Source organism: Melanostigma gelatinosum (assembly GCF_949748355.1).
Source record: "Melanostigma gelatinosum genome assembly, chromosome: 21".
In the NCBI taxonomy this organism is placed as follows: Eukaryota; Metazoa; Chordata; class Actinopteri; order Perciformes; family Zoarcidae; genus Melanostigma; species Melanostigma gelatinosum.
In genome coordinates, this window is record NC_136654.1 from 6,802,032 (window position 1) to 6,818,304 (window position 16,273).

A 16,273-nucleotide genomic window follows, 5' to 3' on the forward strand; every position below is an offset into this window, starting at 1 on the left:
TGCAAAGGTCAGGGCCCCAGGGGCCGAGCTCCACTTGGACTATATGGAGGACTACCTGTCGCCCCCAGGATGGGCACGGAGCGCTGGGCCGCCCCACGTCCGCTGGCCCCTTCACCACCGTCGCAGTCGAGACACGGCGGCAAAGGTCAGCTGCCTTCACCAGAAGAGCCCACAGTGGATGCTCGGACTGGATATGTTCTCTATAAACCATTCGGTTATTCAAGCAAAAATATGCAAATTATTTTTATTTATTTTAACAAAAGGGGAAAAAATTGTTTCTCACAAAAGTAGAGCTGGAAAAATTTCATTGGCTTTCAAATGATTAAACATTTGTCGGTATTCATCTCGAGCTTTACAGTCCTTTACAGTCACCTGGGGACTCTTTTTAAAGTCTCCTGAAAAGAATTTAGATGTTGGAATTTTATCTGACTGTTTTAAATGCCAATTCAGATGTTTTAGACAGGAAAAGTATTGTACTCTCTCAGTTGTAGCTTCACTAAAATCCAAGTAGATAGCTCCCTCATGTGGAGAAAAGATTTAAAGCCACATTGTCTCCTTCCTCAAAAAGCTTTTAGATTAACTTCGACATGCAAAGAAGCCGCCAGTTAAAATAGGAAGTGCAGTTGCAGAAATAAAAGCCACATAAGAGGAGCATTAAATGGTACGTTCTAATATTTTAATAATGTTTGGGTTGGAACATGCAGTCAGAATACTCAAATTTAGACGAAGTTAAAGTTAATTTAGATTCAATGCACAAGGTAACGGAGTTGGGGTAGAATAAGTAAAACAGTATGTAAGAAGATAAGAGAGGTAAGAGGCAAAAGTAAAAGAGGAACCTAGGTCTTTTACACTTCGTCACATTCATTTTAAAATTGTCAAATTTTATTTTGTATTGTATTTGTTTTCCCTCAATGCAATTATGGAGGGCAGAGAGGTAAAAGGCTTTTATTGGATCAAAATCCAACAAAATACTTTAGTTGGACTCTCCATTAACGGCAGATATGCTCTTCACATTGTTAAGTAATGATTGAAGCAGTATTTTTGGAGAGTGGATGTTATTTAAAATGTAGCAATGTAGATGAACCAAACTACACTTGAAATTGAAATCCATTTTTAATTTCAAAAACTTTATCAAATTTATCAAAACAGGAAGAAATGTAATTGAGTACTTCCTCTCATGGTCACATCGACTATCTTCATGCTGTATTCATTAAAGTGCCTTATGTTTTACAATTATCACTATTATCTGGTGCTCCCCTCAGCTTTATACCGCGTTTCCCCCGTTTTTTCACAACTTTACTTGTTGTTGTAGCGTTGGTTTCGGCCAAAGGCCCTTGTTTTTAGCGATGAGCTGGTGACTAGAGTGAAGCATGTAACAGAGCGCAACTTCTTTACCACCAAGAAGCCCAAATACTGAGCTACTGTAGGTTAAAATGCTTTTGTCTCTTAAAGGAAATGTCAGTGCAGCTGCTTTGTGAGATGATGTTCCTCATTAACTTCCTCATTTGCTTTTCTATCTTAACATATTTCTAGATTGCTTTGGACTGACCTCAGTGCGGTCGGTGTAAAAGTAGCTGTCGAGTAAAGATGATGCGAGCTGTCCTCTTCCTGCTTCTGCTCAACACCTCGGCCTGCTGTGGTTTTGGCTTTAAAGGGTGCTCTCAGAACTTCCCCGTGACAGATATTTTATGGTGCTTCAACCAGAACATCGCGAACCTCACCGATGTTGTTAGCATGATACCAGACAACATAACAACCATCAACCTGTCCAAGAACAAGATCAGGGTCATCCCACCTGGATCATTCAGTCAGATGCTTGGGCTTAAACGCCTGGACCTGAGCCAGAACCAGCTGTTCTCTCTAAAAGGAGGAGAATTCAGAGGCCTGGGTGTCCTGGAATGTCTCAACCTCACCTGCAACAACATCTCGCACATTCACTCTAATGCCTTTGATGGACTCACCAGGCTACAAACACTGCTTCTGATCCACAACGTACTTGCAACAATCTCTCCGAGTATCTTTAAGTCCCTTCCAGCCATTCAAGAAGTCAATCTGTCCCTGAACAAGCTCAAGGCCTTCAGCTGTGGGGACTCTGGTGGTTCCGCCACTCTTTTGCGACTCGACCTTTTCTCAAACAACATCCTGAGGGTTAATGTGAGCTGTTTCCCTGCCCTTGAGTACATCAGGCTGTCCAACAACTCAAAACTGGAGCTGCAGGCTGATGTTTTTGCCTCCAACCCTCGGCTGAAGAGTCTGCTTTGTCGGGGAGTTAAAGCAGAAGTGCTGGTGGGACTCTTGGCGGAGACAAAGAAAAATCTGTCTTGGGTTGCGTTTTCTTTGTTTGTGGAGAAATCTCCACTGACTATCTGTGGAATGGTAAAAGGAATGGACCAGCTTGAGAAAGTTGAGGTATGTGCTCTTGTTGCTCATGCAATATCAGCGTTTCTGTTTTAACGAGTTTTAAATAACCATTCTCTTCATTTCATTTGATACAGGTTGACTTAAAAGGATCCAGGTTACCTCGGGCTAACTACAGCCTGCTGGACTGTGACACTCCACCCGTGGTTGTTATTGAGGATGCAAACCTTGGGAATGTTGCTCAGTTGTCTCTGGGTAGGGGTAATACGAGCAGACTTTATCTCATCAACTGTGGGTTGAAGCAGGTATCCCGTACTACATTTGACGGCTACCGAAGCCTGAAAATGCTGCAGCTGAATGATAATAAGCTCGACATTCAGAGGGACACATTCAAAGGCCTGACCCACCTCACGTTTTTAAGCTTTGACAGGAGCAAAATCCGTGACATTGACCCCAACTGGTTCGTCCCTCTGGAGAGTCTGACTCGCCTGTCTCTCGCGAAAAATGAAATCACTGAGTTGACGCCAGAGGTATTCAGTGCCCTAACTCGACTTGAGCAGCTCTACCTGCAGTTCAACCTGCTGAAGTACATCACCAAAAAGCCCTTCAGTAAGCTACGGAGGCTAACGAAGCTCAACCTCAGCTTAAACATTATTTATTTCATCGAAGTCGGCACCTTCCGAGACCTGACGGGGCTTACGTATGTAATATTCCCTGCTTGTGCATTCATCTTTCCTCAATTTTTCTCACTGTCCATTTATTTAACACAATCATCTGTCCATTAGATACCTGGACTTAAGTGGGAATCGGATCAAGAGGCTGACACCATATATTCTGTCTGGCCTGATCAATTTGAGGATTTTTGTTCTGTACAACAACTACCTCAATTTTAGATCCTATGAAGCTCCTTTCATAAACCTTACTTCGCTGGAGGTATGACTTGTTTTTTGAGAGTCAATTGTTAAAAATAGTGATGCACTTCATGTATAAATCTGTTCATATTTGTATCTGTCTTTCGTCTATGTCAACCCTGGAGTATCTGGACATGGACTACCAGGGTCCCGGGGGTCAAGGCATTGGTATCATCGGACCGCATTTCTTCCAAAGTCAACGTCGACTTATCTCCGTTGCCATCGGGCACAGCATCCTGCTCGACTTCCATCCCGATGCCTTTGTTCCTCTGGTCAATTTGAAATACCTTTACATAGCTGGTGTTGTTATGAAAACGACCAACCTGAGCACAGTGTTGTCCCCTCTGAAAAATCTGAAGAAGCTGACTCTTTCCAGAGCAGACCTTGATGCTCTGCCTGCTAACCTGATGCCACCAGATAATACACTCGAGTTTCTCAGAGTCCAGTCAAACCACCTGCACACTGTGGACAAAACTATGCTGGATGCTCTCCCAAGGTTTGTTTAGGGACCCCAGTGTGCTTAAACCAAAACTGCATTCGATTAGTATGAAGTAGCATGTCTGTAAAGGGAAGACTCGTGGGACCCCAAAGAACCCATTTTAATTCACATATCTTGAGGTGAGAGGTCAAGGGACCCCGCCATGCACGTCTTCGCTTGCAAAAATGTTGCCTAACTTTTGAGCGTCATTCACTCCAGCTTTAAGACTGACTGTGTTACAGCCTGAGTGTCGTTTAACATTTTGAGAAATGCCGTTATTTCACTTTCCTTTCAAGAGTTAGATCAGGAGACACCTCTCTCATGTCTGTACGGTGACGATTGAGCTGCATCCAGTAGTCTTTAAACAGGGGAGAGTGCTAGCCTGGCTCTGTCCAACTGTAACAAAATCCACCGATTTAGATTTTCAAATTCTACTTGTCAAATCAATAGACATATTTGCATCACTGAAATAGAAACAAATTTAGAATCCAGGTACCTCTTCTGTGTCAACTTTACCTGTACTGACATATAGATACTTGGTGTGAATTAAAATTTAATGAAATCTGCAACTTTGGTGTATATTTATGTATTTCCAGATTGCGTGTTTTGGACATTACAGAAAACCCACTTACCTGTACCTGTGATAATGCCTGGTTCAAGACCTGGGCCATCCACAACACTCATACACAGGTAATAGCTGGAAAGACTGTGATAAGTATTCATGTATGTTGTAAACCAACAAAAAGAAACTTTCTTAAATTCCCTCTAGGTGTCTTACTTGTACAACCTGCAGTGTGACAATGACAGGAGATCTGCCTTCTTGTGGCAGTTTGACGATAAGGCCTGCTCCTATGATCAGGTTTCCTTCACTCTCTTCATCGCCTGCTCTGTGGTGGACATGTTGTTTGTATGTGTGTGTCTGGCCTGGCACACACAAGGCCCCACTCTGCGCTACCTGCTGCTCGTCCTGAGGGCAAAACTACGCGGACATAGAAGGGCAGCAGGGACCAAATTCCAGTATGACGCATTCATCTCCTACTGCTCCAAGGATGAGGCCTGGGTGATGGAAGAGCTGGTGCCCAATCTAGAGAGGCCTGCTGGTGGTGAACCGAGGCTCAGGCTGTGCCTTCACCACAGAGACTTCCGGCCCGGCGCTGCTGTTCTGGAGAACATCGAGGCCGCCATTCACAGTTCTCGCCACACCATCTGTGTGGTGACACGTCACTTCCTGCAAAGTGAGTGGTGCTCCGTGGAGTTTCAGTTGGCCAGTTTGAGGCTTTTATGTGATGGCAGTGATGTCCTGCTGCTGGTGTTCCTGGAGGAGATACCTGAACACTGTCTGTCTCCCTACACACGATTACGCAAGATCGTACACAAGAACACCTACCTGCTGTGGCCTGAGAAACCACAGGAACATGGCGCTTTCTGGGTCAGACTGATCGATGCTTTAAAACACAATGAGGAGGGAGGAAGAGGTGGAGAACATGAGTTGGCATAGCTAATTGGCTAAAGCAAATGATAACAACTTCAACATACCCACAATTATCTGTTCATGACCTGTATAGTGAATTGTTTTGGTAATTTCTGATTTACATGCTGTTAAGTCCTTGGTACTGATACTAACCAAATAAAATAAATTTGATCGTAAATTATAGTACAGCAATTAATGACATGAAAAAGCTGTTGGTAGAGTTGCAATTAATGATTATCTTTATGTTATTTTGTCGATTAATCGTTTGGTCTAAAAATGTCAGTAAATGCTGAGAAATATCCATTTCAGTTTTTCAAAGTCCAATGTAATTTCTTGAAAATCAGGAAGTCTGTTTGAGTGGCTGAAAACAGCATTTTTGCATGAAAAATTACCTCTATTGTTAAAACAGTTGGCGATCATCTTTTGGTCGATCTACTACTTCATTAGTCGACTGATTATTGCAGCTTTAATAATATTGTAGTAGTAGTGATATAGTATGAAATGAGGATGTCATAGTATAGTATGAAATAAAATAAAATCATTGATTTGTCATAAAAATGTCAAAGTATAGTATGTCTAAAAAGTCATGGTACAGTACGGCGAAAAAAAGTCTGAGTATAGTATGTTGAAAAAAGTCATAGTATAGTATGTTGAAAAAAGTCATTGTATAGCATGTTGAAAAAAGTCATAGTATAGCATGTTGAAAAAAGTCATACCAAACCAAATCAACCAAAGATTTCACGGACCCCCTGCAGTACCTCCGCTGACCCCCTGTTGAAGACCTCTGGTATAGTATGTTGAAAAAAGTCATAGTATAGTATGTTGAAAAAAGTCAAAGTATAGCATGTCAAAAAGTCATAGTATAGTATGTTGAAAAAAGTCATAATATAGCATGTCGAAAACAGTCAAAGTACAGCATGTTGAAAAAAATCATAGTATAGTATGTCGAAAAAAGTCATAGTATAGCATGTCGAAAAAAGTCATAGAATAGCATGTCGAAAAAAGTCATAGTATAGCATGTTGAAAAAAGTCATAGTATAGCATTTCGAAAAAAGTCAATATAGCATGTCGAAAAAAGTCATAGTATAGCATGTTGAAAAAAGTCATAATATAGCATGTCGAAAAAAGTCATAGTATAGCATGTCGAAAAAAGTCATAATATAGCATGTCGAAAAAAGTCATAATATAGCATGTCGAAAAAAGTCATAGTATAGCATGTTGTAAAAAGTCATAATATAGCATGTCGAAAAAAGTCAAAGTACAGCATGTTGAAAAAAGTCATAATATAGCATGTCGAAAAAAGTCATAGTATAGCATGTCGAAAAAAGTCATAGTATAGCATGTCGAAAAAAGTCATAGTATAGTATAGCATGTCGAAAAAAGTCATAGTATAGCATGTCAAAAAAAGTCATAGTATAGCATGTTGAAAAAAGTCATAATATAGCATGTCGAAAAAAGTCATAGTATAGCATGTTGAAAAAAGTCATAGTATAGCATGTCGAAAAAAGTCATCGTATAGTATGTTGAAAAAAGTCATAGTATAGCATGTCGAAAAAAGTCATAGTATAGTATGTTGAAAAAAGTCATAGTATAGCATGTCGAAAAAAGTCATAGTATAGCATGTTGAAAAAAGTCATAATATAGCATGTCGAAAAAAGTCATAGTATAGCATGTCGAAAAAAGTCATACTATAGCATGTTGAAAAAAGTCATAGTATAGCATGTCGAAAAAAGTCATAGTATAGCATGTTGAAAAAAGTCATAATATAGCATGTCGAAAAAAGTCAAAGTATAGCATGTTGAAAAAAATCATAATATAGCATGTCGAAAAAAGTCATAGTATAGCATGTCGAAAAAAGTCATAGTATAGTATGTTGAAAAAAGTCATAATATAGCATGTCGAAAAAAGTCAAATTACAGCATGTTGAAAAAAATCATAATATAGCATGTCGAAAAAAGTCATAGTATAGCATGTCGAAAAAAGTCATAGTATAGCATGTCGAAAAAAGTCATAGTATAGCATGTCGAAAAAAGTCAAAGTACAGCATGTTGAAAAAAATCATAATATAGCATGTCGAAAAAAGTCATAGTATAGCATGTCGAAAAAAGTCATAGAATAGCATGTCGAAAAAAGTCATAGTATAGCATGTTGAAAAAAGTCATAGTATAGCATGTCGAAAAAAGTCAATATAGCATGTTGAAAAAAGTCATAGTATAGCATGTTGAAAAAAGTCATAGTATAGCATGTCGAAAAAAGTCATAGTATAGCATGTCGAAAAAAGTCATAGTATAGCATGTTGAAAAAAGTCATAGTATAGTATGTTGAAAAAAGTCATAATATAGCATGTTGAAAAAAGTCATAATATAGCATGTCGAAAAAAGTCATAATATAGCATGTCGAAAAAAGTCATAGTATAGCATGTCGAAAAAAGTCATAGTATAGTATGTTGAAAAAGTCATAATATAGCATGTCGAAAAAAGTCAAAGTACAGCATGTTGAAAAAAATCATAATATAGCATGTCGAAAAAAGTCATAGTATAGCATGTCGAAAAAAGTCATAGAATAGCATGTCGAAAAAAGTCATACCAAACCAAATCAACCAAAGATTTCACGGACCCCCTGCAGTACCTCCGCGGACCCCCTAGGGGCCGCGGACCCCCTGTTGAAGACCTCTGGTATAGTATGTTGAAAAAAGTCATAGTATAGTATGTTGAAAAAAGTCAAAGTATAGCATGTCAAAAAGTCATAGTATAGTATGTTGAAAAAAGTCATAATATAGCATGTCGAAAACAGTCAAAGTACAGCATGTTGAAAAAAATCATAGTATAGTATGTCGGTAAAAGTCATAGTATAGCATGTCGAAAAAAGTCATAGAATAGCATGTCGAAAAAAGTCATAGTATAGCATGTTGAAAAAAGTCATAGTATAGCATTTCGAAAAAAGTCAATATAGCATGTCGAAAAAAGTCATAGTATAGCATGTTGAAAAAAGTCATAATATAGCATGTCGAAAAAAGTCATAGTATAGCATGTTGAAAAAAGTCATAATATAGCATGTCGAAAAAAGTCATAGTATAGCATGTCGAAAAAAGTCATAGTATAGCATGTCGAAAAAAGTCATAGTATAGTATGTTGAAAAAAGTCATAATATAGCATGTCGAAAAAAGTCATAGTATAGCATGTCGAAAAAAGTCATAGTATAGGATGTTGAAAAAAGTCATAATATAGCATGTCGAAAAAAGTCATAGTATAGCATGTTGTAAAAAGTCATAATATAGCATGTCGAAAAAAGTCAAAGTACAGCATGTTGAAAAAAGTCATAATATAGCATGTCGAAAAAGTCATAGTATAGCATGTCGAAAAAAGTCATAGTATAGCATGTCGAAAAAAGTCATAGTATAGCATGTCGAAAAAAGTTATAGTATAGCATGTCGAAAAAAGTCATAGTATAGCATGTTGAAAAAAGTCATAATATAGCATGTCGAAAAAAGTCATAGTATAGCATGTTGAAAAAAGTCATAGTATAGCATGTCGAAAAAAGTCATAGTATAGTATGTTGAAAAAAGTCATAATATAGCATGTCGAAAAAAGTCATAGTATAGTATGTTGAAAAAAGTCATAGTATAGCATGTTGAAAAAAGTCATAGTATAGCATGTCGAAAAAAGTCATAGTATAGCATGTCGAAAAAAGTCATAGTATAGTATGTTGAAAAAAGTCATAATATAGCATGTCGAAAAAAGTCATAGTATAGCATGTCGAAAAAAGTCATAGTATAGCATGTTGAAAAAAGTCATAGTATAGCATGTCGAAAAAAGTCATAGTATAGCATGTTGAAAAAAGTCATAATATAGCATGTCGAAAAAAGTCATAGTATAGCATGTTGAAAAAAGTCATAGTATAGCATGTTGAAAAAAGTCATAGTATAGCATGTTGAAAAAAGTCATAATATAGCATGTCGAAAAAAGTCATAGTATAGCATGTCGAAAAAAGTCATAGTATAGTATGTTGAAAAAAGTCATAGTATAGCATGTCGAAAAAAGTCAAAGTATAGCATGTTGAAAAAAATCATAATATAGCATGTCGAAAAAAGTCATAGTATAGCATGTCGAAAAAAGTCATAGTATAGTATGTTGAAAAAAGTCATAATATAGCATGTCGAAAAAAGTCAAATTACAGCATGTTGAAAAAAATCATAATATAGCATGTCGAAAAAAGTCATAGTATAGCATGTCGAAAAAAGTCATAGTATAGCATGTCGAAAAAAGTCATAGTATAGCATGTCGAAAAAAGTCATATTATAGTATGTTGAAAAAAGTCATAATATAGCATGTCGAAAAAAGTCATAGTATAGCATGTCGAAAAAAGTCAAAGTACAGCATGTTGAAAAAAATCATAATATAGCATGTCGAAAAAAGTCATAGTATAGCATGTCGAAAAAAGTCATAGAATAGCATGTCGAAAAAAGTCATAGTATAGCATGTTTAAAAAAGTCATAGTATAGCATGTCGAAAAAAGTCAATATAGCATGTTGAAAAAAGTCATAGTATAGCATGTTGAAAAAAGTCATAGTATAGCATGTCGAAAAAAGTCATAGTATAGCATGTCGAAAAAAGTCATAGTATAGCATGTTGAAAAAGTCATAGTATAGTATGTTGAAAAAAGTCATAATATAGCATGTTGAAAAAAGTCATAATATAGCATGTCGAAAAAAGTCATAGTATAGCATGTCGAAAAAAGTCATAGTATAGTATGTTGAAAAAGTCATAATATAGCATGTCGAAAAAAGTCAAAGTACAGCATGTTGAAAAAAATCATAATATAGCATGTCGAAAAAAGTCATAGTATAGCATGTCGAAAAAAGTCATAGAATAGCATGTCGAAAAAGTCATAGTATAGCATGTTGAAAAAAGTCATAGTATAGCATGTCGAAAAAAGTCAATATAGCATGTTGAAAAAAGTCATAGTATAGCATGTTGAAAAAAGTCATAGTATAGCATGTCGAAAAAAGTCATAGTATAGCATGTTGAAAAAAGTCATAGTATAGTATGTTGAAAAAAGTCATAATATAGCATGTCGAAAAAAGTCATAGTATAGCATGTTGAAAAAAAGTCATAGTATAGTATGTTGAAAAAAGTCATAGTATAGCATGTCGAAAAAAGTCATAGTATAGCATGTTGAAAAAAGTCATAGTATAGCATGTCGAAAAAAGTCATAGTATAGCATGTTGAAAAAAGTCATAGTATAGCATGTTGAAAAAAGTCATAGTATAGCATGTCGAAAAAAGTCATAGTATAGCATGTTGAAAAAAGTCATAGTATAGCATGTTGAAAAAAGTCATAGTATAGCATGTCGAAAAAAGTCATAGTATAGCATGTTGAAAAAAGTCATAGTATAGTATGTTGAAAAAAGTCATAATATAGCATGTCGAAAAAAGTCATAGTATAGCATGTTGAAAAAAGTCATAATATAGCATGTCGAAAAAAGTCATAGAATAGCATGTCGAAAAAAGTCATAGTATAGCATGTTGAAAAAAGTCATAATATAGCATGTCGAAAAAAGTCATAGAATAGCATGTCGAAAAAAGTCATAGTATAGCATGTTGAAAAAAGTCATAGTATAGCATGTCGAAAAAAGTCAATATAGCATGTTGAAAAAAGTCATAGTATAGCATGTTGAAAAAAGTCATAGTATAGCATGTTGAAAAAAGTCATAGTATAGCATGTCGAAAAAAGTCATAGTATAGCATGTCGAAAAAGTCATAGTATAGCATGTTGAAAAAAGTCATAGTATAGCATGTTGAAAAAGTCATAGTATAGCATGTTGAAAAGTCATCGTATAGCATGTTGAAAAGTCATCGTATAGCATGTCGAAAAAAGTCGTAGTATAGCATGTCGAAAGTCATCATATAGCATGTTGAAAAAAGTCATAGGATAGCATGTCGAAAGTCATTAAGTCATGGTACAGTACGGCGAAAAAAAGTAATCGTATATTTTGTAAAAAAAAAAGTCAGTCCATTTTTTCCTGTACCCAAGCTCTTCTTTTTCTGCAGGATCTAAGGGTCATCAGCTTCATGAGCCACACCTGGTCCACGGAGTCTCTTTCTCTGGTCAGAGGCCCAATGTTTTTTTGTTTTCTGCAAACATTTTTACATGTCCATGAATGCTTACTGAACTGATTACTGACAGTCATGTTTGATTGTAGAGTTGAACATTAATATTAACATCAAATTAAAATGCATCATTTCCTGTGACCAGTTGCATTTGTATATCACCGCACCAATCATTAAGTAAGAGACAACTATGATTTGACACGATTAGCTTGCTAACGGTCCCCCGGATGCAGAAACACAAAATTGAACGTTTTGTAAAATTATAAAGTGATGTAGGAGACAACCCTGTGCCACTTAAAGCTCCAAAGCGTGTTGTGGGGAAATATGACCCTGAATTCATCATTTATTCATTACAGTTGACAGTGGCATAACACAGATTCACAGCCCAGTTTATATTTTGTCAAGTTGTTTCTTTCCCCTTATTTAATTGTGAAAGGTCGAGTGGATTTGCTGAAGGAAAAAAAAATATTACTCCAAGATTTCCAAACACTTCATTTATTTGACATTATACATTCAAAAGAAAATAAAAAAATATTCATATATATATTTCATATAGAGCTAATGAGCAAGGTACAAGTTTAAAACAAAACACAGAAGTCTTGTGTGGCATGCATATATATATACACATATGCATACATACACATATATGCATGCATACATACACATACAGTATATATGCATATATAGATACACATATACACACACAAGGCGTGGTTTGAATACTATACAGTGTGTATTCTTAGCTGCACAAGTTTCATGGATGCTTATATTCTACACTCAGTTGAGGCACAACTTGATTTTAGTGAGAGGTCAGGGATCGGGCCAAGTGCTTAAAGACTGCTGCTTTCAGTAAAACATTTCAATCTCAACACCTAAACAGTAGGACTTGCAAAAGCAAAGCTCATTAGTGTTAAGAGTTTCACACTATAGCATTAAGTTGGAAAACGATGCAACATGATCATTCTGCAATTCAAATGATACTGTACAGTCATGCAAAGTCCTATATAGTTGTTTTTTTCTGAGATGATATTCTCACACCAAAGTCAAAACTGAGCAAACACAAATCCAGGTTTTAAGAAACTTAAAAAAAAAAAAAATCCAGTATCACTAACAAGTCACAGTTCACTAAATTTGACATAAGTCAGGATGTTTGGTTGCACTGCAATAATTGACTTGAAGTCACTAAACCAATTTGAGACGAATAAAACAAAAGCTTCCTCAAGTAGTCAAGTGATAAGTGCAATCCCACCCCTCTTTCCCCCCCCCCCCCCTTCACTCACACACACACACAAGACACTCCATTTTATAAAACTCTCATACAAAAGCAAGTTAAGCATCACATTGTTTTCCACTATCAATCAAACCATAGTTATAGTACAGCAGATGCCCCAACAATCAACAGCAAACCATACTATTACATATATCCAGTAGTTATGTACAACAGAACTGGTGCAACATTAAACACATACAAATTATTAGATATAGAAACTGTAACAATAATAAAATACAGCAGATACTTAATTCATATAGGGAAATATATATTATTCATACTGTGTATTGCTGTCTATTTTGGCATTTTGGAGGATCAGTAAAAATGCTGTCATGTATCCCTCTCGCAGCTTATTTGACACATCTCCCTATTTGGACAGATTATATGATTTTTCTTTAAAGAAACTTAATACAGGATTGATTCAATAAAACTTTTTTTCAATTAATAAAAAAACAAAAACTATGTCAACTTGTCAGAGGCATGGAAGCAGCAGGTCCAGGTTTAAAACTGACCGTGATAAATGTATTTCCATTTCCAATAATAGTCGTCAGCTGTTGACCAAAACCCCAAGGCCAGGAAAGAGAAGAAAAAAACCCCATCAGATTCCTGATGTTCAAATCTTTTTGGAATCTTTTGCCTCAAAAAGCTTCATACGCTCCTGAACAGTAAGTCCTTCTTTCAGGCTCTGTTGAAGGAAAAGAAGAAAGTAATTTAGTGCTCATTAATGATGAGGGTGAATGTGGGCAGAGAAGAATGCTAGAAAAACACACAAGAAAAGCACAGACGTCACAAAATGGGAATTATTTTTCTGCTCTGGAGGACGTACTTTAATCTCAATGTGAGATCTACAGAAAAAAAGTGTGTTAATATGGAATATGGTCATGCCACATAACGGTAGGTACTGGTGCGCACAATACACAAATAAATTCAAAACTCTCAAACAGACAAACGATGACAATGACAGAAAGGCTTTTTACATTAACAGAGCAAAACAATGTTGGAACATATGAGATATGTTCCATTAAAAAAAAAGAAGAACAGAGCATGCTCATTCCTCTATAAAATGATCTGAGATAGTTCATTCGTCCACTGACGAGCAACACCAATATTCACGACCCAAAGAACTTAGTTCTGCCCGTCAGCTCACAGAAAATGTGTGAATGACATCGTTAAATACTAAATATGAGTAAGCGGAAACACTTTCATTCGATGTTGGATTTGCAAAGCGAGAGCTAGCATGGCTTGGTCCAAATGAGTGTATTTAAGTGTATTTTCCTAAAGTGTTAAGCCAGAAAGGCTTTTGGACAAAGCGCCCAAGAACTGCTAATGCTCACGTCTGTGACATTAAACTGAAGGGTAGCTACTACAATCAGCTTTGGTGGTGCAGGTTGTGGGGTGGGGATGGAGATCATGCGAGGGCGTTAAGGGCATGCTTTGCTCTACATCATGCTATACCTACAGCACATCTCGGGGCAGGGGTTGGGGGGGAAATCACCCCACAATGGGGGTGTCAGCTATCCCATGAGACCTGTTCAGTGATAGACTGACGGACAAAACAAACAGATGACAAACTTACAGGACAAGAGACTTTCAGGAAAAACGTCCCTACCCACTGTGGCCCACATTTCTACAGTGTGTGGCGGCTGAGTTGCAACAATTAACAGCGGTAACGTCTGCGCGACAAAAGCGTCAACATCACGTCAACATCACGTCACACAGCAAACTGAACCGGTAGCTTTAGAGTGCCTGGAATTTTCTCCAAACGTACAAAATGCCTGGAATTTCGGGAAGGAAAAACTATTTTGTTCAACTCGAAACTCACCTTTGACCTTAATCCTCTTGATTGCTTGGAGGCTGTTGATCGTTCCTTTTTCAGGAAATCTGGATTACTTTTTGATTTCATGATATCTAAAACACAATGAGTGAATGCTATTATCATAAACTAAAGTTGCATAATAGTTTGGTAGTAGTAAAGTTTACAAGCAATATGATTTAAATATGTGACTTATATAAGTGCTGAGTCGCTAAAGACCTGAGGTACTGTGTGTAGGAACACTATAAACAATAAACTGTATGTGCATCCCATTTTAATTTGACATTCTCCAGATCTCAACAGTGACAAAACAGGTTGTCATTACTCCTGACTGGCTTCCATACTTACAAAACTTTGGAGATGTAAAGATTTTTTGGGGTTAATTCAGTGGTACTGATTAAATGGACATTTCCTATTTACCGTATCCAGATGTGACCGTTCCATCAACAGTCTTCTCGCCTAAAGCTTCTGTGGCAATGAGCAGCTTCTCCTTCAGTTTGCCGATGTCGCAGTCAGCCTTCGCTTTCACAATGCTGAGCTCTGTATAGATGTCCTTGTATTTTTCGGTGGCATATTTCTTGTCCTGTTGAAATGAACCCAATGCTTCTCAGTTTTTCAAATGTTGTCATAAGACATGATGAGATACAGGAACACACTTTCAATACATTGCTTACCCTTAACGCAGACTGCAGTTCATCTTTCAAAGAGTGGATTTCCTGTTTAAGATACTGGATCTCTGACTCCTTAATTCGAAGCAACACCTACAAGAAACAATCATAAGATTGAAGATCAAATCGTGTGTGTGTGTGTGTGTGTGTGTGTGTGTTTACACATACCTCCAGTTCATACACATCTTTGCCCTGGGTAAGTGGTGACAGCGCTGTTTCACCACTGAAACAGGAGCGCATCCGAGTGATCTCTGTAGTCAGTCGGTTATTTAACTCCTGTTGGACAGAATAAACGTGTGTTTTAACCCGTTAACACAATAGTGTTTGTATGTACTTGTGCATAGATGGGCATTCAAACCTGGTTGTGAGCGTTCAGCTCCTGGTTCTCTCTCTGACACTGCCTGAGGGCCTGCCTCTCGGCCTCCAGTGCCTGGGCCAGGTGAGCGTTCTCCAGATATTTCTGGGAATACTGCTCTGACAGCACCTCGAGTTCTCTCTGGATGGACTGCAGCTCCTCCCTGGACAGTCAGATCATCACAATATCACCAAACCAGCCTAGACATGAGTGGATCCTTTCACTTGTTATTATGACTTTCCCAAAAGCCTTTTAAAAAGTTGCTCCAGTTAATCAAAATGTCTCTTGCCATCCCTCTAACCCATACTATGAAGTGACACCATTTCTGTCAACCTGAGGACTCATCGGAAAAACATGAATATGGTTTTCAGGGTTTGACTTTTTTTTTTTTTAAATCAAAGAAAAAGTCAAATGAAAACGTCAGCTCTTTTACTTCTCATTCGCAAAGTTTAAAACATACTCGTATTGTAAGCGAAGTTCATCAATGTCAGAGTTCAATCCACTCAGTTGGGACCGATGGGTCTTCTCCAGTTCCTCCTTGTGTGCATTCTTCATCGCTTCGATAGCTACATTTAAGACAGATCGCACACACATTCAATTACTGCGTGTTGGTCGTGTTTTAAAGTACAGAAATAATTGGTGGTCATACAGTCGTCTTTACCAGCAATTGTGGCAGCCGTCTCCTCAGCCAATAGTCTCTCTCGCTCTTCCATAAGTTTGGAAATCTCCCTCTGGTGCTGCCTATGGAGGTCATGTACTACCTTCTGGTGGGTGTCTTCCATTGCTGTAAAGCCACGTTCACACGTGGCCTAGTGGAGGAGAGGATCAACAATTCGTTAT

The 16,273-nt window shown here is 37.4% G+C and overlaps 2 protein-coding genes across 3 annotated transcripts in view; one reads left to right on the plus strand and one right to left on the minus strand.

Annotated features, from left to right (window-relative positions):
* Positions 1 to 1,587: 1,587 nt before the first annotated feature.
* On the plus strand, positions 1,588 to 5,360 carry LOC306795491 (uncharacterized protein; the record flags this gene model as incomplete). Its single annotated transcript, XM_079294024.1, has 6 exons — positions 1,588 to 2,409; positions 2,496 to 3,058; positions 3,144 to 3,291; positions 3,395 to 3,765; positions 4,344 to 4,437; positions 4,517 to 5,360. 6 exons carry the CDS (start codon positions 1,588 to 1,590, stop codon positions 5,243 to 5,245), a joined length of 2,727 nt encoding a protein of 908 aa, XP_079150150.1. The 3' UTR covers positions 5,246 to 5,360.
* Positions 5,361 to 12,610: 7,250 nt separating this feature from the next.
* Positions 12,611 to 16,273, minus strand: part of LOC306795145 (myosin phosphatase Rho interacting protein) — a 43,232-nt gene continuing 39,569 nt past the window's right edge. For both annotated transcript variants that reach the window (XM_079293543.1, XM_079293542.1), the window contains 8 exons: positions 16,095 to 16,242; positions 15,894 to 15,999; positions 15,437 to 15,596; positions 15,247 to 15,354; positions 15,085 to 15,171; positions 14,831 to 14,993; positions 14,420 to 14,505; positions 12,611 to 13,282 (listed from right to left, as the gene is read on the minus strand). In XM_079293543.1, coding sequence (XP_079149669.1) covers positions 13,211 to 13,282; positions 14,420 to 14,505; positions 14,831 to 14,993; positions 15,085 to 15,171; positions 15,247 to 15,354; positions 15,437 to 15,596; positions 15,894 to 15,999; positions 16,095 to 16,242 — 930 coding nt within the window. In that variant the 3' untranslated portion in view covers positions 12,611 to 13,210. The remainder of the gene's footprint in view (positions 13,283 to 14,419; positions 14,506 to 14,830; positions 14,994 to 15,084; positions 15,172 to 15,246; positions 15,355 to 15,436; positions 15,597 to 15,893; positions 16,000 to 16,094; positions 16,243 to 16,273) is intronic.